At 45.8% G+C, this 26,439-nt stretch overlaps 1 protein-coding gene across 2 annotated transcripts in view; it reads right to left on the bottom strand.

The window, feature by feature from the left end:
* MERTK (MER proto-oncogene, tyrosine kinase) overlaps positions 1 to 26,439 on the bottom strand; it is a 226,077-nt gene that overhangs the window by 39,502 nt on the left and 160,136 nt on the right. For both annotated transcript variants that reach the window (XM_033936512.1, XM_033936513.1), the window contains 2 exons: positions 11,276 to 11,356; positions 4,986 to 5,078 (listed from right to left, as the gene is read on the bottom strand). In XM_033936512.1, coding sequence (XP_033792403.1) covers positions 4,986 to 5,078; positions 11,276 to 11,356 — 174 coding nt within the window. The remainder of the gene's footprint in view (positions 1 to 4,985; positions 5,079 to 11,275; positions 11,357 to 26,439) is intronic.

Genomic DNA, 26,439 nt, shown 5'->3' with positions numbered 1-26,439 from the left:
TTTTTTTTTTTTTTTTACCAAAATAAAAGTAAAGTAATAAAAGAAAGTAATAAAGTCAAAAGTTTACGCGAGCGGGAAGGCAAGTTATAAAAAAATTTCAACAGCCGTTGAAAACGCGTCTTCTTAGCTCCGCGGAAACTAAGAAACTGAGGGACCGCGCGCCTCTGTCGGGCGGGAAGGCACTCGCGCGTGCGCGGTGCGGCCGAGCTAGAACTTTCTAAAAGTTCTTAGAGTGAGATCACTCTAAAATTGTCCGTACCGGGGCTCCGTCGGTGCCGTCACCCATCAGTCAAGAATAGCTGCCTGCTTGTCCTGGGATAATTAGGTGCTACATTTATAATAATAAATCTATAATAAAACTTTAAGTGCGCATTGCGAATTTAGGAGGCCATGATCCCTGCCGCCATGCTGTGTGCTTCCGTGGCTGTGTTCCATTCGCGGTGTGTGCAGCTGTTTGTGACACGCGGCACGTGTGGCTGTTTGTGGCGCATGGTGCACACGGTGCTTTCAACGGCGGTTTGTCTCCTGCGGGTGCTGCAAGACGTTGGGCTGTCAGAAGAGGTGTTTAGTTGTGGCGGTTTCAACGGCGGTTTGTCTCCTGCGGGTGCTGCAAGACGTCAGGTTGTCAGAAAAGGTGTTTAGTTGCTGATGAGCTGGTAGGAATTACTGCTCCATAGGGAAGTTGAGGGGGAGAAGGAAAGGGGGCTGCTTTGGGGGGAGGGTTGTGCTGGGGGGCAGATAGCAATCTTTGTTTGCTCTGGGAGGGGGGGAACAGAAGGGGGCCACGGAGAGACAGGCAGGCATGGCACAACAGAGAGACACAAGCAGGCAGGGGGCCAGGGAGAGAGACAGACAGAAAGAAAGACAGACAAGGGGACCAAGGGGAGAAAGAGAAAGAAAGAGAAACAGACAGGGGGGCCAGAGGGACAGATAGACAGAGAGCAGCAAAAGAGAGAGAGACAAAGAAAAAAAAGACAGACAGAAAGCGGCCAAGGAGAGAGAGAGAAAGAAAGAAAAAGACAGACAGACACTTCTATTCTAGCACCCATTAATGTAACGGGCTTAAAGACTATTAGGGATATAAGTCATTTGCATGACTAACTTAAAATTAGTGCCAGTTAGTGTTCTTGACAACAGTTATTGGTGTTTCATGCCAATTTTTTTTACACCAATTAGCTAATTTTATTATGCATGTAAATAACCGCTGCAGGCCAATTGTGCACCCTATTTTTAGCAGCCTTTATAGAATTGGGGGGTTAAATGCACAAATTGGCATGTGTCAATGCTACCACAGAAAAGTGGTAACTGATTTTGTATTATTTTTACAATTAGCTCACATAGCATAATTAGGTGGGCCATCGGCAAAGAATGGGTGTGAAGAATATATTGCAGTTAGATAATATCATAATGTCACCTGCTATTTACTTTTAATGTTTTAATTATATAGATTTTTTTATAACTTGCCTAGTTATAGGTAGGCTAGAAATAAGATATATAAAAATAACCAATGATTTTGCAGCTAGCACAGATTCATTTAGCACCCCTAAATAAGTATTAAAATTGACATTTTAACACATGACGTACAAAAGAAATGTAATTTAATTTCCATATTTACAGTATATTCTGCTTAATTACAAAGTTTTAAGCGGGTTACAATAAAAGATAATACAATATCAAAAATCTACAAACCGTTAAATACATCTTAAAATATAATCATAATATCCACCCTACATAATCAAAAATATTTCTGAAATAACCATGTTTTTATCACTTTCCTAAAGATATCAATATTAGACAATTTTTTATTTCAATGGACAGAGAATTCCAAAACTCTGCAGCTCTTCCCATGAGTGTTCTATTTCTAGAGGAAAGCAATGTACAATCTTTACAAGATGGTATTACTAATAATAATTCTTGGGAAGAGTGTAAATACCTAGTTGAGTGATATAGTTATCAAATCAATCAAATAACCTGGATATAACCCATATAAAATTTTAAAAATAAAAAGCAATTCATTTCTTGCCTCAACTGGCAACCAATGCAGTACTTGTAGTAACAGGGTAACATGATTTAATCTATTTCCCACCAATATAAGTTTACCAGCAACATTTTGTAAAATCATTTCATCTGTTTGGCAGGATATTACAATAATCCAATGAGGTACGTATTAAGGACTAAACTATAACCTGCAGAAAACTTCTTTCTAAAGCAAACTGAATGTTGGGTATCATTAAGAAGGGTATCACTGCCAGGACGAAGGAAGTCATCATGCCACTGTATCGTGCAATGGTGCGCCCGCATCTGGAGTACTGTGTCCAGTACTGGTCGCCATACCTCAAGAAGGACATGGCAGTACTTGAAGGAGTCCAGAGAAGAGCGACTAAACTGATAAAGGGTATGGAAAACTTCTCATATGCTGATAGATTGAAGAGGCTGGGGCTATTCTCCCTGGAAAGGCGGAGACTTAGAGGAGACATGACAGAAACCTTCAAAATCCTGAAGGGCATAGAAAAGGTAAACAGGGACAGATTCTTCACAATGTGGGGAACCACAAATACAAGGGGGCACTCAGTGAAATTAAAAGGGGGCAGGTTTAGAACAAACGCTAGGAAGTTCTTTTTTACCCAGAGGGTGGTGGACACATGGAACGCGCTTCCGGAGGCCGTGATAGGCCAAAGCACATTACAGGGCTTCAAAGAAGGTTTGGATAGGTTCCTAGAGGATAAGGGGATTGAGGGGTACAGATAGGAGTTGAGCTAGGTTATAGGAATAGTCAGGGACCACTACACAGGTGATAGGCCTGAGGGGCCGCCGTGGGAGCGGACCGCTGGGCGGGATGGACCTCTGGTCTGACCCAGCGGAGGCAAATTCTTATGTTCTTAATTCTACACAATTTTAATTTATACCATAATTTTTAAAAAACATATTATTGACCTGAACTTCCATAGTTAAGCCTATATCCAACCAAACCCCCAATAGTTTAATTTCAGTTTTGAATTTAACATTTGTATTTTGCAGTTTCACCTTTTCTACAGCATCAACTTGATTTCCTTTTCCCCAATATTGCATTAAGGCCCTCTTTTACATTAGAGGTTTCTATTGTGGCCCAGGGCGCTAAATGATCCGACGCTCACAGGAATTCTATGAGCATCGGAGCATTTAGCGCTCCAGGAAATGGTAGAAACCTCTGTCGTGGCTTAATAAAAGGGGAATAAATGTGCTTCTTTTAACTATATTACAATTGTCATCTGAATTTAACTCCAGAGAGACATCCAGTTGAAAACTGCCATAAATACATCATTAAAGACATATCAGATAATACAGGAAAGAGCAGTACAATATCATCAGCATAGAAAAAAATAGTCCACATGCTTTTCCTGGAGCAATAAACCTAAGTCTCTCATGTGTAAGTTAAAAAAAAAATGGGAGAAAGGGGAGAACCCTGGGGAACTCCTCGAGTCATTTGCAATTGTTGTGAAAAATTATCTTGCTAACTTGACTAGACTATTGTAATTCCATCTACTTATGCCTAACAAAGAAAAGCCTTCAAAGACTTCAGCGGATTCAGAATACCGCGGCTAAATTAATCTTCGCAAAAAGTAAATTTGACCATGTCTCCCCACTCCTGTCCAAACTTCACTGGCTTCCAGTAGTCTCTAGAGTCCACTTTATATGCGCTTGCCTAACTTTCAAGATCCTACAAGATCCTACAAGATCCTCCCCTCATCCCACTATCTTGGAATTCCTCGAATCCTAACAACACCAGATCCACCCAAAAATTCAAACTATCCTTCCCCTCATTAAAAGGCATATCCCATCCAGGAAAACTAGGGACATTCCTCTCCTTCAGAATTACAGAGCTCTGGAATAATCTTTCTACCCCACTTCGGAATCTGGGCGCCCTCCAACTTTTCCAAAAACATCTGAAAACTTGGCTAAGCTCAAAAATGTAATATTTACTCCCCTTTATTATACTAAGTCCCTCTAAACTTTCTCTATACTGTCCTGTATCCCTCATTGGAGTTCCACCTCTATACCATTCCCTATAAACCGTGTCGAGCTCTACGAGTGTGGAGATGATGCGGTATACAAACTTAAGGTTTAGTTTAGTTTAGAAATTATTTTTCACGGAGAGGGTGATAGATGGCTAGAATGCCCTCCTGCAGGAAGTGATGGAGAGAAAAACAGTGATGAAATTCAAAAAAGCGTGGGATAAACATAAAGGATCTCTAATTAGATAATGAAGGATGTAAATTAAAGATCTAAGGTCAGTACTGGACAGACTTGCATGGTCTGTGTCCCATATGTGGTGATTTTGTATAGGATGGGCTGGGGAGGGCATCAATGGGAACTCCACTAACTTGGAACATGAGGATGTTATTGGCCAGACTTTATGGTAGATATCCTGCAAATAGGAAGGCTGGATAGGTTGGAGTGAGCTTGGATGTCAACTTCAGCATTTGGAACCTAGGACAATACCAGGGGGACTTTACAGTATATGACCCAGCAATATCAAAGAAGAGACAAGTTAATTTAATCGTGTATTTTTAATGGGTATAACTAATGGGCAAACTGGATGGACAATTCAGGTCTTTATCTGTCATCATTTACTATGTTACTATATATATTAAGGTAAGGAGCACTATACATAAATTTGTACAAGTTAGGGATGTGTATGGCCCAAAATGTTTGCCTAGTCTTCATTTTATATGACATTTTTGTGTATTTTTTCACAAATCTATTGCATACATGTTAATTTGTACGTATATGCATATACAAGTGTTTTGCATGCACTTTACATTTCATATATGAATCAAATTCATGCTCATGAATGGATATCCCTATTACTACTTTCTGTCTCAAGAACGCAAAGTAATATTCTCAAATAATGGTGGATTCCCCTTGGCTTATTTTATTATATTTCAATTGTTTCTAATCTAGAATGAATGTAGTAACCCCGTGCTTACAGGCAGCTACCCACTTACCTAGCAATTTAATAACATTTGGATGATCAAAATCCTTCATGCAGGCTGCTTCACTGAGGAATTCTTCTATTTCTCTTTGGGAAAAGTTATCCACTGAAAAGAAGAAAAACCAAGAAATAATAATAAAAATTTTACATACTGCTTAACTAGGAGCTCAGGGTGGTTTAAAATACGAATCAGAAAATGATAATAATTAGCAAAATCAAAATCACAATGTTAAAAAAATACACAACATAAGAAACTAATACAGAACACAATAACACACAATCATATAAAATAAACAAAGGGGTTGATATTCAAAGTGATTTAACCAGCCAGAAACAGCTTCTGGCCAGTCAAGGGCTCATTTGGGGCTATCCACTGATATTCAATGGCACTTAACTGGTTAGTGCCACTGAATATTGCCACAGATGGCTAAATTCAAAGCCAGCTCTTTTGTGGGTGGTCCAGGGACAAAGCTGGTATCTAAGCAATTATGTGCCGGCATTCAGTACTTAAGCATAAGTTTAGTGGTTAAATTGGATCACATAAAAGTCAGTTCTGTCCGTCTTTATGCTGTGAACTTTAGCAGTCGTCAAATGTGGAAGGCTGACCTCTAATGGTAGTAGAGGCTACTGCCAGAGCTTATGGCAGCCATTTTCTACCAGGAGCTGCTAGAGGCAAGAGTGAGTAGGCTTCACTCCTGCCTAATCAGCCCCACTGGACCACCAGGTAGCAAGACAATAAAATATCATGATCATCCAAATTGAATGCTGTTGCATCACCACAGCTATTTTCTAGATCAGTCTATACTCACTAATCATTGCAAGCAAACACAATTCAGTACTAAAAATATATCCTAAAGCCAGACTGCAAACTATCAAACAAACTGAAAAACCATAAGTAATCCTGGAATTGAGAAGACAGCACAAATTCCAAAATCCTTGCTAAACATGGGATAAATGAAACAGGAAGGTAATTTGAACAAAGAAGGATATCTTTCTTTTTTCTTTCTTTATTAGCAGAGTCAATGTATTAAGTCCTAATAATTTAGGAAACTGACTCGGTCCAAGAACCAGATTAACAAGTAACAACCAAAACAAATCCTTCAGTTGGAAGATACTTCACTTAGCTTGCCGGAGAAGGTTTAAGGTCACACGAATTAGATTTATAGTTTATTCAGGATATTTAAGAATTTTATAGTTATTCACAGTTACTTCACTGTTAATGATAATGTGGGGCAGACAAAAGTATTGATTTTTTTTTAGCCTATGAAGTGTCTTCCCTATCTAACACAGCCTGCAAGATAAAGCTCTGGCAGCTTTTTTCCCCAGATAAAAGTGGTCTGCTAAGAATGTTCGGTCTTTCAGGACTATAATGATATTAGAGACATAAGGGTCCTTTTACTAAGGCACGCAAACCAATTTAGCGAGTTAAAGATTTGCGCGCGCTAAATGCTAAGGAGCCCATAGAATATAATGAGTGCCTTAGCATTTAGCGTGTGCTAAATTGGTTTGTGCGCCTTAGTAAAAGGACCCCATCTAATATAATAAAACGCTAGCCGCGCATGAGCACTCCATCTGCGTGTTTTGTTTTCCGTGCGCTGTAGGGCACCGGTAGGAGTGCGCATGCGCACGAAGCTCTCGGCTCTCCCTCCCCCCCCCCCCGAGGCAGATGTCGGCCGCCCGAGGCGGATGTTGGCCGCGGCCAAGCCCAGACGGCATTGAAAAATAAAACAGGCAAGTTTTTAAAGTCCTGAAAAGCCGTCGGCCGTGAAGTATGCAGGCGGCATACTTCACGGCCAATGGCTTTTCAAACCCCCCACCACCACCGCCGCCACTGTACCTTTTAAAACTCTCCTCCTCCCCAGCTTTGTGGTTAAGGCCTGGCTTCTTCAGGCAGCAGCAGCGTTTAAAATTCACTGCTGTTGCCGGCTTCAGGCCTTCCTCTCTGGCGGATCCTGCCTACTTCATGTTTTCATGAAGTAGACAGGACCCACCAGAGAGGAAGACCTGAAGCTGGCAACAGCAATTAATTATAAATCTATCCTCTGCTTCCCTATCCATTCAATGTTTTCCCTCTGTATCTCTTTCCCTAGCCTACCACATGTTCAGTATCTCTTCTCTGTGTCTCTATCTTACTCTGTCCAGCATTCCCCTCTGTGCCACTATTCCTCCCTTTGTGTCCAGTATTGCCTCTCTGTGTCCCTATTTCTATGCTCCCCCCATACCCAGAATCTCTTTGCTGTTTTCCTGAACCTTCCCAAGTTCACTTTCTCTTCTATCTCTTCCTTTCCTCATGCAACCACCACCCCTGAACCCCCCCCCCCCACCCTCCATAGTCCAGCATCTCTTTTCTTTCCTTCTCTTCCTTCATGATCCAGGGTCTCTCTCTCTCCCCTTGGTCTAGGATTTCTCTCTTCCTCCCTTCTTACTTCAAGGAATCTCTCTGTCCCCCTCCTTGGTCCAAGGTATATGTATCTCTCCCTCCTTGGTCTAGCATCTGTCTGTTTTTCCCTCCCTCCTTCCTTGGTCCAGGATGTCTCCTCTCCCCCCCCCCTTTGCTTCCATGGTCCAGGGTGTCTCTTTCTTTTCCCCCTTACCTTCTTAGTCAAAGGGAAATGCTGCAGCACAGGGAAATGGAGGGGCAGAAAAAGAAACGGAGGCGTACTGCTGGGCAGGGAGAGCAGGAAAAAGAGGTTGATGGACAGGGGAAGAGGTGCTGATGGACAGGGGGGGCAGAAAAATGAAGGCAGACCTACTGCTGGACAGGGGGAGCAGGAAGGAGGTGATGATGGACAGGGGGGGAGGTAAAACAAAGGGAGAAAGGCTGCTGCTGGATAAGGTGAGCAGTGATGGGGTGGTGGAAGACACAGGGGAGGTAAAAGGAAGGGAGAATGGACAGGGGGAGCAGGCAAGGGGTGGTGGTGGACAGCCAAAGAAAAAAAAAATAAAGAAAGAAAGAAAGACAGAAATACAGAAAGCGGCTAAGGAGAGAGAGAAAAAAAAAATAAAGACAAACACATACACATATATTTTAGCACCTGTTAATGTAACGGGCTATAAGACTAGTTTATTTAATACTGTGATATGTGGAGAGGTTTATGGGTGACTGAATGAAAATTCAACCTCTCTGACAACCTGCATAGTAGTGCTGCTCGATTCACATCGGTTCACCGATTCACTTCGGGTGAATCGATTCGAATAGATTTAAAACAAACAAACAAAAAAAATCGGCCTCCCAATTCAGTAACTGAGCCTCCCTCCTTGCCCCCTAAAGCAGGAGCGGCAGCGCTGCCTCTTGCTGGCCAGCCGCTGCCGCTGCCGCTCTTGCTTTAGAGGGCGAGGGGGGAGGGTCAGTCGGGAAGTGCTGGTGTCCGGCTTCCCTCCTGGCCTCCTGCTGGTGTCCGGCTTCCCCCCTGGCCTCCCGCGAATCCATTTATCTCATTTCAGCAACCTACAGAGAGAGAATCGCTTGTGCTAGCGATCTCTGCAAGCTGCTATAGGCCTTCGGAGCTGTTTCCTCTGCCGCGATCCTGCCTCTGACGTCAGAGGAGCGGCAGGACCGCAGCAGAAGGAAGCCAACTCCCAAGGCCTATAGCAGCTTGCATAGATCGCTAGCACATGCGATCCTCTCTGCAGGCTGCTGAAATGTGGTAAATGGTCAGGGGGAACATGCAGGCCTTCCGGGGGGGGGTGTGTGTGTGTGTGTGTGCAGTACTTTGGGTGGGGTTCAGTCCTTCGGGGGTGCTGGTACAGACCTTCAGGAGGGACAGGTTGGCCTTCAGGGATGGAGTGCAGGCCTTAAGGGGGAACAGACCTTCGGGGTGGGGTGCAGGCCTTCAGGGGGGACAGGCCTTCAAGGGGGGGTGCAGGCCTTCAAGGGGGGGAGTGCAGGCCTTCAGGGATGGTGGTATAGGCCTTCAGGGGGAACAGGCAGGCCTTCAGGGGGACAAACTTTCAGGAGAGGGGGCCCCTGGTGTAGAAGTACATAGAGGGAGGGAATAGGGGGTTTAAAGAGATGTGCATATGCCGGACTTTGGGGGCAAGAAATAATGGGTCTAAAAACAGAGGAGAGGGAAAGAGATGGTGGACAATGGGATTTAGGGAGGGAAGGAACAGAAAGGGAGAGAAGTTGAACACAAGGGATGGTGTGGAGGGGGATAGAGATACTGGATAGGAGGGTAGTTGGGAAAAGGAAAGGGAGAGATGGTGGACCCTGGGGTGGTGGGGAAGGAGGGAGAGATGCTGGATCAAAGGGTAGTTGAAAAAAGGTGGATCTGTGGATGGAGACGAAAAAAAAGAAAAGATGCCAGACCTCCGGGGGAGGGAAGGGAAACAGAAGGGGAGGACAGAGATAGAAGATGGATGGTTAGCACGGAGAAAGAAGGAGACCCTGGCAAGCAAGTTATCAGAAGACAACCAGAGCCAGGGACAAGATTTGAATAATGACAGACAACAAAAGGTAGAAAAAATAATTTTATTTTCTGTTTTGTGATTACAATATGTCAGATTTGAAACATGTATCCTGCCAGAGCTGGTGTTAGACCGCAAACATGATCTGGGATTTAACAGAGAGAGGAAAAGTCTTTTTTGTTTGTTTACACCACAGTGCCAGTGTGGTTAGGAGAAGGCAAAGGGGGTGAAGAGGCTATAAAAGGGGTGAAGAGTCTATAAAAGGGGTGAAGAGGCTATAAAATAAACCCACCAGGATATTTGAAAAAAACACCCAATTGGGCAGGAAAATCGACTTAATAGCCTGAATTGAATCAAAATTTTTTTCCTGAATCGGGCAGCACTACTGCATAGTATATAGTGAACCACACTATTTATCCTTTTCCATTGAGAAAATTGACCGTTTAAACTCACTCTCTGTTTTCTGTCTTTCAACCAGTTCTTAATCCAAAATAGGACAAAAGTATAATGGGTACACCGCATGACAAAATGATTGACAGCTGTCAAGATAAGGATCGACCAATTAGCGTTCCTTTTCGTGCTAAACCCCTCCCACACCACACCCACTTCCACCCAAACCTGGCCCACTTTCACCCAAGCCCCGCCCATACCACACTCACTCCTATCCAGGCCCCTCCCCCTCCCATAGGAATGAATGGTGGTACCTCCACCCATGCTCCACTAAGTCGCTGTCAACTTCTGCCACAATTGTTTTATTTCTTTTAAAATGGATTCTAGCAGGTCTGTGTAAATTGTATGCATTTTGACTGGCAACCCAATCGACCACTTCTTTTCTGCCAATTATTTTATCGTGCTTTTTAGCAGCTTGAAGTAGAGGGTTAATGCCTCCATAGCTGCCTGCTGCTTTTGGATCATAATAAATATGCTTCAATAAAGATTCCTTCATCTGTTCCCTGTTCCAGTCAGCTCTGTTAACCTCGCTCTAAACAAAAAAATATATGTCTTTAAACTCTGTCTTTTAGCATGGATAGTTAGGGACAGTGGGGGGGGGGGGTGTTTCAGTGTGAGAACTTTTATTTCTGCTTGTTAAAGAGCTAAGGAATACATCACTATGACAACACCAGTAGATTTTTTTTCATGTTTAAACACACCTCCCCACACAGCTTCATCAGGGGCTGCAAGAACCTTCATGATTAATCAGCTTATCAGTAGCCACCATGATAATAGGGCAGTGACCCTCCCACAAACATTAACCAAGGTTTTTGCCATGGCCCCTTCTGAAGTGCCTCTTTAAAAAAAAAGAAAGAAAAAAAGCATCAGTAACTGCTTGTCTTTTCTCTTGTGTGCTGTGGGTGCACTGCTCTAACAATAAGATCTTAAAACATCTATCTTTTAACTAAAATAAAATAAGACACTTTTTTTTTAGCCACATTAATTTCCGGGATTCGACTAAATCTGTTTCCGCTAACATCATCAGAAAATGCATTTCCGGCACTTCATTTACCCTGTTTCCGCTGACGTGGTCAAAAAAGCGCATGTACGGGCCTTCATTTCCCCTGCTTCTGTCAACATCATCAGAAAGTGCATTTCCGGGGTCAGACACACCCATTTCCGGTGACGTAATCAGAAAGTGCATTTCCAGTGATGTAAACAGGGGGCGGGGCATGGGCGGAGCTACCATTCATTCCTATGGGAGTGGGCGGGGACGGTGATAGTGGGTGTGGTATGGCAGAGAGTGGGCGGGGTTTAACCCAGAAGTGAACACTGCTTGGTCGATCCTCATCTTGACAGCTGTCAATCATTTTGACATGAGGTGTACCTATTATACTACTTAGGACATTTCCTCCTATCCCATGACACTCTTATTTGCTCCGAAGTCTTTAATGAAGTACTCACATTTCATGGTTTTTACAGCAACTTTCTGCCTGGTTCCATCAGTGTCAGCAAGTTCCCCTTCCATTACAGATCCAAATTCTCCTACACCAACAGATATATTTCAAGAAATTGAAAAAATATACAGGCTCAAATAAGCCACAAGTTTCCATAATTTAATAAATCAGTAAAGACAACATTCAGATCAACATTTAAAGCCATTCATCTGGATAGTGGCTGCGGTTCTCTGGATAAAAGGCTTAGCTGGCTTTGGACTCAGTGGCATTGTGTGAATAGTGCAGCTTAATATCCTTGCAGACTGTCTTGGCAGCAAATGGATAGTGCTGAGAAGATGTGTGTGAGTGGTGCAACAGCAGAGCTTATAATTACTCAGAAAGTAGCAATATTCAGTCAGCTATCCGGATACAATTAGGCTAGAAAAACTGCTGTCTGGAGACAAAGCCTAGGAAGAGCCAGAAGAACAACTATGATATTCAGTCTGTTAACCAGCTAAGTAAGTGGATAAAGTTAGAACAACAAAACATGCTGTCCTAACCTTATCTGCACACTAAGAGGACACCTTGGGGCTCATAATCAAAACTTAAATACATCTAAAAACCCATCCAAGTTGGCACATGGACAACCTAAAAGACAGGTCGTCCACTTGCTGATAATCAAACCGACTTTCTGGAAGTATCCAGGGACCTTTTAGGTCCATGAATGCCGCTGTGCGCCCAAAGCTGAAAGGGGCATATCTGGAGGAGTGGATAGGGTGATATTTGGGCAGGATGTGGGCCAACCAAGACTAAAGGGCAAATTCTATAAGAAGTGCCCAAAAGTTAGGCGCCTATATAGGCACTGTTCAGTGCGATTCAAGTAAAATTGGGTGCTGTTTAGTGAATCATGCTGAGTGGCACCTATTTTGGAGGCGCCCATTATATAGGCCAGCTCTAACTAACTAACTAAAAGTTAGGTGCCCATGCGAGTGCTTAAGCACGCTTAAGAGCAGTGATTCTGTAAGAAGGCGCTTAACTCATAGCTATGCCCATGCCTAACATGCATAGCGCCTATTTTTTAGAAGGTCGCCTAAATTTTTAGAGGCGCTTGTTACAGAATTGCGCTTTCTTTTTTTTTTTTTTGAAAATATTTTTATTGAATGAACCAAGGTGCGCTTTCTTGATAGGCGCCTATGTTTCAATATGTACTGATTAAAAAGCTTAATTGAGCTTGTTATTCAATTTAGATAGGCGCCTATCTAGTTGGGCGCCTCCGAAATAGGTGCCTAACTTTAGGCGCTGGTTACAAAATTTGGGCCTAAGTCACCTTGCAGGAATAATCAAATATTTCACGAGACTTCCTGGATGAAACATATATATTATGAGTTAGATGATGTAAAAGCAGGTATAAGTGCCAAAAAGGTATCCAAGGTGACCTGATAACCACTGCAGAGACAATGTAAAGACCCACACACACTCCCCCCAGTGATCACTGACTCCCTCACACCCCCACAAAGCACAGTTACTTACCGTAACAGGTGTTATCCAGGGACAGCAGGCAGATATTCTCCACATGTGGGTGACGTCATCTACGGAGCCCCGATCAGACACTCTTGCAAGCAAACTTGCTTGAAGATCTTCAAGCTTGTGAGAGTACCGCGCATGCGCGTGTGCCTTCCCGCTCAAGCTAGGGGGCGTGTCTCCTCAACATGGCCTCAGTTCAGATAGCTAGCAAAAAAGCCAACCCCGGGGAGGTGGGTGGGTTGTAAGAATATCTGCCTGCTGTCCCTGGATAACACCTGTAATGGTAAGTAAGTGTGCTTTATCCCAGGACAAGCAGGCAGCATATTCTTCACATGTGGGTAACCTTCAAGCTAACCAAAAAGGGAGGAGGGAAAGTTGGCAGTTTAGGAGAACAGATTACACAAAACAGACTGGCCAAACTGGCTGTCTCGCCTGGAGAAAGTATCCAGACAGTAGTGCGAGGTGAAGGTATGAACCAAGGAACATGTGGCGGCCTTGCAGATCTCCTCAATAGGCGTGGACCTGAGGAAAGCAACAGACGCTGCCATCGCTCTGACTTTATGCCCCGTGACCCGACCCTTCAGTGGGAGACCAGCCTGAGTGCAGCAGAAAGAAATACACACAGCCAACCAGTTGGACAAGGTGCGCTTGTACACGGGACGCCCTAACCGATTCGGATCGAAAGATATGAAGAAGTTGAGGAGCAGTCCGATTAGTCTGAGTGCGTTGCAGATAGAAAGCCAACGCCCACTTACAGTCAAGAGTGTGAAGAGCCATCTCTACAGGATGAGAATGGGCTTAGGAAAAAACACAGGAAGAACAATGGATTGGTTGAGATGAAAATCCAAAACTACCTTAGGCAAGAACTTAGGATGGGTGCGGAGAACCACCTTATCATGACGAAAGACAGTGAAAGGCGGATCCGCAACCAAAGCTTGTAGTTCACCGACCCTGCGGGCAGACGTGAGCGCAATAAGAAACACCACTTTCCAAGTGAGATACTTCAGATGAGCCCGATCAATAGGTTCAAAAGGAGGCTTCATCAACTGCGCAAGGACTACATTGAAATCCCAAACCACGGGAGGAGGTTTGAGGGGAGGATGAACATTGAAAAGGCCTTTCATAAACCGGGAAACCACCGGATGAACCGAAAGCGGTTTCCCTTCAAGCGGCCGATGAAAAGCCGCGATGGCACTGAAGTGGACTCGAATAGAAGTGGATTTGAGACCAGAGAAGTGCAACAAATAACCTAGCATTGAAGGCAAGGAGGCAGACTGTGGCTCCAGGCTCAGCAATGAATACCAAGAGGAAAACCTGGTCCACTTCTGAGAATAACATTGTCGAGTGGACCGCTTCCTAGATGCCTCGAGAACATCCTGAACAGATTGAGAGAAATGGAACGAGACGGTCAGGTGCTGAGAAACCAAGCCATCAAATGCAGGGACTGCAGGTTGGGATGCACAACAGAACCCCAACTCTGAAAAAGCAGAGAAGGAAAATCCGGGAGAAAAGACTTCTTGGCACTGAGTTGAAGAAGCAGGGAGAACCAGGGCTGCCTGGGCCACCGAGGAGCTATGAGAATCATGGTGGCGTGCACAGACTTGAGTGTGACTAGAGTCTTCAGAATCAGAGGAAAGGGAGGGAATGCATAGAGAAACAGGCCCGCCCAGTCCAGGAGGAACGCATCCGCCTTGAGACGGTGCGGAAAATAGATCCTGGAGCAGTATCGAGGCAGCTTGTGGTTCAGGGGGGAAGCAAACAGATTTACCTGTGGGGTCCCCCACCGAGTGAACACCTGGCACATAATCCGCAAACTGAGAGACCATTCGTGAGGTTGCAGCAGGCGACTGAGCCCGTCGGCCAGGCAGTTCTGCTGGCCCTGAATGTAGACCGCTCTGAGAAAGATGTTGTGGCGAATCGCCCATTCCCAAATTTTGAGAGCTTCCTGGCAAAGACAGGGACCCTGTACCCCACTGTTTGTTGACATAATACATGGCCACCTGGTTGTCCATCCGGATGAGGACCACGTGGTTGCGAAGCAGATGAAGAAAGGCTTTGAGAGAGTTGAAAATGGCTTGAAGCTCCAACAGATTGATGTGACAGTGCCGCTCCCCGCTAGTCCAAGGCCCCTGTGTCCGGAGACTGTCGAGGTGAGCTCCCCACGCACAGGCAGACGAGTCGGTTGTCAAGACCTGCGCCGGAGGAGAGTGAAACAGAAAACCTCTGGAAAGACTGGAACAGCGCATCCACCAGCGGAGAGATCATTTCAAGGAAGGAGTCACTACGATCCTGGAGGAGACCGGGTCGCGATCCTGACGTCACCGCGAGGCCAGGGTCCACTGCGGAATGCAAAGGTGAAGTCTGGCAAAAGGCGTCACATGCACGGTGGAGGCCATATGCCCCAGTAGTATCATCATGCTTTTGGCCGAGATGGTCGAATGGAGGGAGACCTGCCGACAAAGGCGGATGATGGACTCCCGACGAGGACGAGGCAGGAACGAATATAGGCTAAGTGTATCCAACACCGCTCCGATGAACTGGAGAGATTGGGACGGACACAACTGGGACTTTGGAAAGTTTATCTCGAATCCCAGACGTTGGAGAAATAGTCGGGTCGCTAAGATAACCTCCGAATGAGACGACGCCTTGATCAGCCAGTCGTCCAGGTACGGGAAAACCTGGAGCCTCTGTATCCGCAGGGCTGCGGCGACCACCACCAGACACTTTGTGAACACCCTCAGGGAAGACGCAAGGCCGAAGGGGAGAACACGGTATTGCAGATGGAGAGTCCCTACCCGAAATCTCAAGAATTGGCAAGAGGCCGGATGGATCAAGATGTGCGTGTAGGCCTCTTTCAGATCCAGGGCGCAAAGCCAATCCCCCTCGTCCATGAGGAGGTACAATGTCAGAAGAGTGAGCATGCGAAACTGCTCCTTGACCAGGCATTTGTTGAGAGCCCGAAGGTCGAGAATGGGATGCAAGTCCCTGGTCTTGGGGACCAGGAAAAAACAGGAGTAAAACCCCGAGTTCCGTTGATGCTCCGGAACCTCCTCGACCGCCCGAAGGTGGAGAAGAGCCTGGGCCTCCTGAAGCAGAAGGGGAAGATGTGCCTTGTTGGAAAGAAACTCCCGGACGGACTGGGCCGGAGGCACATGCTGAAAGTGAAGAGAGTATCCCTCCCGAATTATGGAGAGGACCCAGGAGTCGGAGAGGACCCAGGAATCGGTTGTCAGCATCTCCCATTGAAGGTAAAAAAGATGAAGCCGACTCCCGATGGGAAGGGGGGGAAGACCGCTGGGCGCAGGACACCAGTGTCCGGACCGTAATTGTCATAAAGACGGTGTCGGTTTCGTCGCCACAGGCAACTGAGACTTGGCAGGACACTGCTGCTGAGGGCGCTGAGGAGGCGGATGAGACAGAGGAGGAGTGGACTTCTGCGGATAGCGCCACGGAGGAAGCTTATACTGCCTAGCAGGAGGGGCTTTCACCTTAGGGCGCACCAGTGAGGCAAAGGATCTCTCATGTTCCGAGAGGCGTTTCGTGGCTGCTTCGATCGAGTCATCGAAGAGCTCGTTCCCCACACAGGGAAGATTCGCCAAGCGATCTTGCAAACTGTCCACAAGACGCAGCCAAGCGACGCATCACCACCGCAAAGGCTGTGACCAGGGACGACAGCTCAAAGGCGTCGTATGCGGCCTGCAGCATGTAGAGATAGATACTAGACAACGTCTCCAAAAGGTGACTGAACGCCTGCTGACGGCGGGAGGGGACATCAGGAAGGAAAGACTGCAGAGCCTTCAAGCAGTGCTTGAGGTAGGAAGTAAACATAAAATTGTAGTTAAGGACGCGGTTCGCCATCATCGAGTTTTGATAAAAGCAGCAACCGAACTTGTCCATCGTCTAGCCCTCTCTGCCCAGGGGGACGGCAGCATAGACCCTGGAGAGGTTGGACTACTTCAGCGAGGACTCCATGACCAGGGACTGATGGGATAGCAGCGCTTTCTCGAAACCCTTACATGGTACCATGCGGTACCGAGATTCCATTTTGGAAGGGATGGCGGGATGGCATAAGGCGCTTCCAGATTACGGAGGAAGGTTTGTCTCAGAACCTAATTCAAAGGAAGCCTCATGGACTCCTTCGGGGGATGAGAGAGCTCCAACTCATCCAGATATTCTTTGGTGTACCGAGATTGACTGGAGATCCAGTTGAAGAGCCCTACCCATGTCCGAGACAAATCTTGCAAAAGAGGAGGGCCGAGACGAAGGGGTCTCCTGAGGCAATGAGGAACTGGAATGTTGAGCCACCAAAAAGGAAGGGGATGCTTCCCGGGAATAGAGCGCAGGCATATCAGAGTCATGAGAGAAGGATAGAGAAGATGCCCTGTTCCGTAGTCCCGGAGAGGTAGAAATCCCCCACGGTGCCTCTCACTGGGGGAAGAGCCAGGGGTATGATGAACCAGGGGGGGAAGCCAACTTCCCCGAGAGCCTTGAGGGAGGAGTCCTCAACCACGAACCACCCCGACCCGGGGAGACAGATGGGGAGGACCGCCGACGAGAGCACGAGGTGCGGCCAGACCGCACCAGCTCCATGAAGCGCCTTGAGGAACGCGGGGCAGGAGATATGCCCCGAGGAGGCGAGTCTCTTGACCGCTTCGAGGGTGGAAGCCTCGAAGAAGGAGCGGCTTTGAAGGATGATTCAACCGAAGCGCATGGGGCGGGGACCCGAGCCTCGAAGCAGCAGGGGATGACCCACTAGAGGAAAATCTTTGAGACCGCCGAGACCGCCAGTGAGGGGCTTCGGGCGGGCGCTCAGGCTGGCCAGCTGAGGTCAAGGCTGAAACTGGGGCAAGTTGGCTCAGGACCGAGGAGATCTGCGTCTGCAGGATGGCCATTAGCATGTCCTCGAACATTGGCACCGAGACCATAGGATCAGGTCGTGCAGGTGCAGCAATGTGCTCCAATGAGGGTGACTTCAAGGAAGAGTATTTCCGTTGAGTGGAAGCATGCTTTGAAGGAGGTCTCGATTGTGCATGGGCCACTGTACCCCCGAGACCCCGGGGTAGGCTTCTTCGCCAAGGAACCTGAGGGAGGAAGAGGAGACTTACCCGGAGCCATAGATTTCGTCGGGGCAGTCACTGAAGGCTTGACAGATGAGGGCGACTTCAACGAAGTCGAGGCCGACGCCCCCACCGAGGCCGAGGATCCCACCGCAAGATCCATGCCAAATAACTCGAGGACCCTAGCCCTTCTCCTTCGAAGCGTCTGCGGTTGGAGAGTAGCACAATGCGGGCAGGAGTCCAAACGATGGTCGGCCCCGAGGCACTCAATGCACCAACGGTGGGGGGTCAGTGATAAAAATCACCCGACCGCACTGGATGCACTTTTTGAAACCCGAAATTGACCGGGACATAGGATCTGAGCAACGCTGCAGCTGCGCAAGGCTCACTGGCCAAGTCGTACCCGGAGCCCCGGGTCAACGACGGAAGTCGAAAGGAAGGTAAATTGTTTTTTTAGTAAATGCGCCGCACAGTGACTTACCCGAAAACAAAAAAAACGAAGTAAGCCGCGATGCAAGAGGCACTCCAATCTCGCAGAGCAGAGGAACTGGGCTTCTGGCTCCGTGGAAAACGAAGAACTAAGGCCACGCTGAGGAGACCCGCCCCCAACTTGAGCGGGAAGGCACACGTGCATGCGCGGGTACTCTCACAAGCTTGAAGATCTTCAAGCAAGTTTGCTTGCGAGAGTGTCCAATCAGGGCTCCATAGATGACGTCACCCACATGTAGAGAATATGCTGCCTGCTTGTCCTGGAATAAAGATCAGAATAAAAATATACATACCTGTCTCCGGAACATCAACACCTGCCATAGGAAAGCCTAGTAGAGCTGCATACAGGTGTCTTAAGTAGCATGGGGGGTGGGCTAGTGAACCAAAGAGAGGAGGACCCAGTCCCTCAAGCCACTGTAACCACTACATTCATGGTGGAAAATGTGAGCCCACTAAAAAAAACCAAAACCCTACTGTAACATAGAACATAGAAACATAGAAATAGACGGCAGATAAGGGCCACGGCCCATCTAGTCTGCCCACCCTAATGACCCTCCCCTACCTTTGCCTAGTGAATAGAGCCCACGTGTCAATCCCATTTGGCCTTAAAATCAGGCACGCTGCTGGCCTCAATCACCTGCAGTGGAAGACTATTCCAGCGATCAACCACCCTTTCAGTGAAAAAGAACTTCCTGGTGTCACCTCGTAGTTTCCCGCCTCTGATTTTCCACGGATGCCCTCTTGTTGCCGTGGGTCCCTTGAAAAAGAAGATATCTTCTTCCGCTTCGATGCGGCCCGTGAGATACTTGAACGTCTCGATCATGTCCCCCCTCACTCTGTACTGCCATATAGGTGGCACCTGCAGCCATAAGGGCTATTGGGGTTGTAGACAGGTGGATATAGTGGGTTTTGGGGGTCTGGTGAGATTTTTATGTGGCATCCTTTTTGTGAAGTTCACAGCAATGGCCTGTAAGGTGCCCCACTGCTCTGCTGCCATTAGAGAATGACACGGGGACAAATTTTCTCTGTCCCTGCGGGAACTCATTTTCCCATCCCAGCAAGTTCTTTTCCTGTCTCTGCCCCATTACCATCTGCACAAGCCTCAAACACTTTAAAATCATAAGTGTTTGAGGCTTGTGCAATTAAAGTAGAGCTTACAGGAATGGGGCAGGAGCATAGATAGGGACAGCAATAAAACTTGCATGGACGGGGAAATTGAGTTCCTGCAGGGATGGAGATAAATTTGAACCCGTGTTATTCTCTAGTTGCCATGTCTGGGTGGCCAGTTCATCACAATTCTGGCCCCTCCCAAATCCAAATGGACTTGTTCTGGGCGTTTGGGATTTAGACGAATTTTTGGTTGAAAATATAGTGAAAAGATAAGACGTACTGGCGGTCTGAACGATCAATGGTCTGGATGTCTAGATAGACTATATTCAGAAAAAAATATTCTAAGATATACTTTTTGAAAATGGATATTTTCCCACTGCTGACTTTGGGTGTCTAGTGCCATATGTCTGAATCAGACTTAAGACGTTTCTTTTGATTATGCCCCTCCATCTTAATATCAGTTAGTGCTCAGTTAATTTTCAGTTGATTGCAAATACCTGGATATTTAATGATGGACATGGCCCAACATTGGATATCTGTAGTTAATTCAACCCATGGCTGTAAGTGGCTGAGGAACTGCTGATGGCTGAATATCTACCCAGTGGTGTAGTAACGGAGGGGGGAGGTGTGGCCCACCCCTGATGCCATCTTTGCGGGGGAATCGCTGCCGGCACTTCTCTGCCCCCCTGTATACCTCTTTAAATGTTTGCCAGTGTGAGCAGCATCTTCCACTTGCTGCTCGCGCCAGCCTCGAGACCAGGATGTGATGTCAGATGGGAGCTGAGGCCAGCGCGAGCAGCACATGGAAGATTCTGCTCACACCAGCAAACTTGTCAAGAGTTACGTGGGGGTCAGGGGGCACTCAAGCATCAGGGAAGAGAGGGGGCACACGGTGCAGTGAGAAAGAGTGAGGGGCGCATGGCATGGCAAATGCCAGGCGCTACTGCCCTGGGCGACAACCTTCCTCGCTATGCTACTGTATCCATTCCTTTATGATATCATATATCTTGTTATCTTAAAGAATTAAGTCTTGTGCACAGTAAACAAAAATTCTAAGGATCTAGTTGTGGAGAAATCCAGGCAAGTGCATAATTATCTTGACTTGACTAATGTTTTACACAGAATATGAAGAGGCAGCGATCTACAAACACAGCAGAAAACAAGAAGAAGCAGACCAGCAAATAATAGCAACGAACAATTTATTTAAAACAAACACCCAACGTGGCCACGTTTTGCCTCCCAGGCTGCATTAGGGGTAGGGCTGTTAATATAAACATATACAAATTAAAACCAAACAATGATGATCATAAGACTAATAAATAATATAAACAAACCAAATATAACGCCATAAATATGAGACATAAAACCATAAAAAAGGCAGAACAAGTAAATGTAAGAAGGATGTAAAGAGGGTCCCCATATAGCCAGTTTTCATTTAAAGTTTAAACTATAACTTGTATCATAAGCTTTCAGTTCAGCAGTCAACCATTGCTCCAGGAGGAATTCAGTGCAAAGAAATTCAAAATTCTGTAAGTTTATTTAACATTTACACAATATCTTTGCTAATTATCATCCAGAATTTCTGTATAATTCAGTATTTTCATTATATTATACTTGAGAAAACAAAAAGCCAACCTCTTTCTCTCCCCCCCAGCCAACATCTGTCACCCCTGTCCCCTACCCCCAGACCAGCAACCCTCACTCTCTCACCCCTGTCCTCCCCCAACCAGCAACTTTCAGTCCTCATTGTCCCTAATCCAGCATTTCTCTCCACTACCTCTGAGACGCTGATTCCAGTTAATGGCAACCTGTTGCTGGCTCTGCTAGCTTCTACCGCGGTCCGCTGAAAAAGAGGAAGTGACATCATCGAGTGTGGTAGAGGGAAACCTGCAGACTGCAGGCTGCCTGAAGATGTTGCTGGCAGTGATTCGGGCTGCAGTGAGGGACTGTCACCCAACACCAAAATCTGTGTAGACCTCAGGTATTTCCCCCAGCCAGCATCTTTCACACTCTCTCCATTGTCCCCAATCCAGCATTCCTGTCCACTACTTCTGCGAGGGCAATTCCAGTTAATGATAATTTGCTGCCGGCTCTGCAGGCTTCCCTCTACTGTGGTCCCATTGAAGAAAGAGGAAGTGACATCATTGAGGGTGGGACCATGGTAGAGGGAAGCCTGCAGAGCCCATGCAGGCCACCCGAAGATTTTGTTGGCAGTGATTCAGGCCGCAGCAATGGAGTGCCGATCCAACAACAAAAATCTGCACAGACCTCAGGTAATTCTGCACAAATTCTGCATTGCGCAGTAGCGCATAAATTCCTCCAGGAGAAAAATATGTTTGTATTTGTGTAACGATGTGAGTGCCAAACTCTCAAAGAGGCACCTACCTGAAGGAGAATTTCGTAAAAACTTCATTTGCTCACAAGTTTTCCAAGCATAGCAGAAGCACTCCTCTCAGCCAGCAGTTCAGCAGTATTTGTTATCTTGTTTTACAAGCTAGCTTTATTGCCTACAGTTCCAGAGCAAATGTTCTAAGTACTGCACAGCTTTAAAAGCAAATTGCTGCAAAATAACTAGTGGATAAAAATGAACTACTAAAATATGCATCACTGGCACCAAGTAAGAGCAAAAGGGTTATTTGGAGCATTAAAAACTGATCACTCTATTCCACAGATCACAGTGCACAAATCAATTGAAAACCTAATTTTCTCACCAGCTCTCCAAGTACAGCAGCAGCACTCCTCTCAGCCAGCAGTTCAACAGAATCTGCCATCTTGTTCTAGAAGCTAGCATTTTTTTCTCACAACTCCAGATCACAGGTTATGAGCACTGCACAGCTTTAAAAACAAATTGCTATAAAACAACTAGAGGTAAAAAATTAAACTACTTAAACCACTAAGACGTGCATTATTGGCACCAAGTGAGAACAAAAGAGCTGTTTCAGAAGATCAAAAACTAATCACTATTCCATAGATCATAATGAACAAACCAATTAAAAATCTTATTTACTCACATAGCAACAATGCAGTATAACTCAGAGCATAATGTGCCATATATTTATGGAGTTTTATATGATTTATTTGTATCATTTATTAATCTTATGATCATTATTTGGTTTTAATTTGTATATGTTCATATTAACAGCTCAACCCCTGACACAGCCTGGTCTACTTCTTGTCTTCTGTTTGACTAATGTTTTATTCATACTTTGGCAACTATGCAATATTTTATGTAATTCTTAAAATATACTGAAACATGAAAGTATTTGCACCTTCTGGAGTTTGCAAATCTGATGCAATGCAAAACATTCGCTTGGAGATGATGCTCTAACAAATATAAGCAGTGCATTACCAAAGACTGTGTGGGCAATGGATCCACAAAAGATGCAAATATAGAGGGTCCAAAAATAGCTTTTGGCCCACTGTCTCCTCTCAATGGAAGTGGTAAAGTGGGCAGAGTGGTGGTGGTGGTGGTGCACCAGTGGACAAACTGCACAGTTTGGTTTGATCCTGAATATAAGTACAGTGGTACCTTGGTTTACGAGTGCACCGGTTTGCAAGTGTTTTGCAAGACGAGTAAAACATTTGCAAAATTGGTGCCTCGCAAACCGAGCTTGCCTCGATGTACGAGTGCCTCCCCCCATGATCCGGCAACCCCCCTCCACCGCGATCTGGCACCCCCCACCCACACAAACACTTCGCTTACCCTCCATCTGGCACCCGGTACCAACGCACAGGACATGCCGGTGCCCGAAGATCTGCAGTCCTTTTTGCTGGGCCTTGAGCATCTGCGCATGCTCAAGGTCTTCGAGCTCCCGCTCTCTCCGAGATTCTCATATCTCCGAGAATCTCGGAGAGACCAGGAACTCAAAGGCCTTGAGCATGCGCAGATGCTCAAGGCCCAGCAAAAAGGACTGCAGATCTTCGGGCACTGGCATGTCCTGTGCGTTGGTGCCGGGTGCCAGATGGAGGGTAAGCGAAGTGTTCGTGTGAGTGCCCGATTGCGGCGTGGGGGGTGCCGGATCGTGTGTGGGATGCTGGATCGTGACGGGGGGTGTGTGCTGAATCGCATTGGGGATGCCGAATCGTGGCGGGGGAGGGGGGGTGCTGAATTGCGTTGGGGATTCCGGACCGTGGCGGGGGGGGGGGGCTTCTTGAGCGGGGGGTGTAATGCCGGTTCTCAGGGGGATAGAGCAGTGCTGCTGGCCTCGGGGGGTGGGAACGAATCAAGCAAGTTTCCCTTACTTTCTATGGGAAACTCGCTTTGATATACGAGCAATTTGGTTTACGAGCATGCTTCTGGAACGAATTATGCTCGTAAACCAAGGTTCCACTGTAATGACAAAATAAGTAGAAACAAGAGAAAGGCTGTCGTCTGAAATGAATGTCATTTGTTGATAAGAGTGCATACAGTGGCCCAGAATCAATAAATGGTGCCCAAATTTGGGAGATGGGAAAAACTGGCGCAGAGCACTATTCTATATAGAGCCCTCCAAGTTGGGCACTCTTTCTAGAATAGCGCTTAGAGCTCATCCCATGCTTAAATTTGGGTGCTAGTATTTATTTATTTAGTTGTATAGCCCGTCTTCCCCGGGAGCCCAGAAAAGGTTACAGCAGTACATTCACAATATATTGGAGACAGTGGATTAAGGATGCATTCATAATATACTGGAGAATTTGATAAAGGGATACAGAGGTACATTTACAACTAGACTGGAGACGTACAGGTTACAGAGGTACATTCACAATGTACTAGAGTCATTGGATTCGTAATAAACTTGAGGCATTGGATTAAGGGTAACAATGGAGCCATGAGATTAAACTGGAGCCATGAGACTAATGGGACCGTGGTAGATGTTGGAATGGTACTCGTACAGAAAAGTATGTCACAACATGTGGGTACACTCCGGGAAAATGCTTAGGGGGAGGGTTCTTTTAGGGGGAGGGTTCTTTGAGTGGGCAGACTTGTTGGGCCGACGGCCCTTTTCTGCAGTCATACTCTATGTTTCTATGTTAATTATCAATGAGCCTTTGGTGATCGGTTTCAATTACAGACCGCTATAGCTTGGCATTTAAGGTCTCAGAGCAAGTACGTAATGGTTTGAGAACAGTATGGTTTTTACCGCTTCCTGGAAAGCAGACTATCTATAGCTCGAATGTCTGGGGGAAGCTGGTTCCACAGTTTTGTCACACTATGAGAGAAGGATCCTTTCCGAGTGGTTTCTAGTTGGAGTTGATGAGATGGTGGGATACATAGTTGACGTACCAGCTGCATTCTGAGTAGTCTGGTTGGGTGATAGATGAGGAGTTTTTCTGCTATATAGTAGAGAGTCATGTTGTGGAAGCATTTAAAGGTTTGAAGATGACCTGCTTTCTTATGGGTAGCCAGTGTACTTCATTCAGTGCTGGGGTAATGGAATCAAAAGGACCGAGGTTTTTCAATAGCCTTCTGGATTCTTTGTAGTCAACGTTGTTCCTTCATAGGAAGGCCAGCGTACAAGCTGTTACAGTAGTCCAGGCAAGATAGCACAAAGGCATATAGCAGATGAGTGAAGTCTGAGTTGGAAAAGTATCGCTGAAGATGCTTCAATTGGCGTAGGTGGTAGAATGATGAGGACACCACCTTGGAGATCTATGCTGATAATGTAACGTTGGCATCTAGGATGATGCACGAGACTGGTGTTATCCCAGATGAGAGAGGATTGAGAGGCTATAAAGGACTCTCTACATATCCATAATAGCTCAGTTTTGGATGGGTTTAGTTGAAGTTTGTTGGATGTCAACCATGATTTGATTTCATCAAGGCAGATTCTTAGCTTTTTGAGTTGGGAATTCTGTATTTATCCTAGTGGGATGTAAAGCTCAAATCTGGAGTAAATGCCGGCACACAACTCTTGGCATTTGGGTGTGGGAATGTTGGAATTCTATAACTCTGTGCAAATTTTTCAAACATCCCCTTTTTGAGTTGCGCAATAGGGGATTTTGATACACGAGGTTATAGAATAGAACATGGTGCTAGATAATGAGTTATTAGCTAATTAATTTGCACACTTACCTTCAATCCGTGTGTAAATTTTTGCACCAACATTTGGGTGTTATATATAGAATCTGGGGGTATATTCTTAAAGAGTTTGCACTATGTGCACTTAAGGCCAGATTTTGTAGAGTGCGACCAAAGTTGCACCACAGATCGGTGCATACTGCCAATTTGCACATGCAACTTAATTTCTTTAACAAGCTAATCAGCGCCAATGTAGCAATTAACAAGCAAGCACATTCTATAAAGTGGTGCACATAAATTCTGGTGCACAAATCTCTTAAGGGGCTTGACCATAGGTACAGCATGGGTGCTCCAAAAATTAGGTACACTGCTACAGAATATGGCCAATCTGAACACAACTTAGGTACTGATATTTACACCTGGTTTTCACTGGCCTAACTAGGTACATCTAAATGTTAGCTAATGTATATGGCCACTAAGTGTGATTCTATATATGGCAAATGCATTTTATAGAATTGTATTAAGCGCTGTTCTGGTCAGCGTTGAATTTTTAGGCACCATATATAGAATTTGGGGGTTAGTGCTTACTTTTTCAGAATATAGCATGTATGTTTCACACATGCATACTGGTTCATGCACATGTGCACTATCAGGAAAGAGTGCACACTATAAAGGCAATTTTATAAGCTGACTCCTAAATTAAGGCACTAATAGTGAGCCCAGGTAATAGAATAGTAGAACTATAATTGGGATTATGCACATAAGTGACATTCATTATTTTATAACAGGGTGCCTAAATTGCTTAGGGCATATGGTGCCCAAAAAAAATCAGTGCCAACTAGAACGGCATTTAGAGTGATTTTATAGAAGGTATAAGCATCTTATAGAATCTTGCTAAGCACCAGTGCATTATATAACTTTTAGGTGCACCTATTTAGGCCAACAAAAACCAGGCCTAAATAACTGCACCTAACTTGTGTATGCATCAGACGCATTCTATAAGAGTTTATATAC

This window comes from Geotrypetes seraphini, chromosome 3 (genome assembly GCF_902459505.1).
Source record: "Geotrypetes seraphini chromosome 3, aGeoSer1.1, whole genome shotgun sequence".
NCBI classification, from domain to species: domain Eukaryota; kingdom Metazoa; phylum Chordata; class Amphibia; order Gymnophiona; family Dermophiidae; genus Geotrypetes; species Geotrypetes seraphini.
The sequence above is the reverse complement of the archived record's forward strand: the minus strand, read 5'-3'. Positions and strand labels throughout refer to the sequence as shown.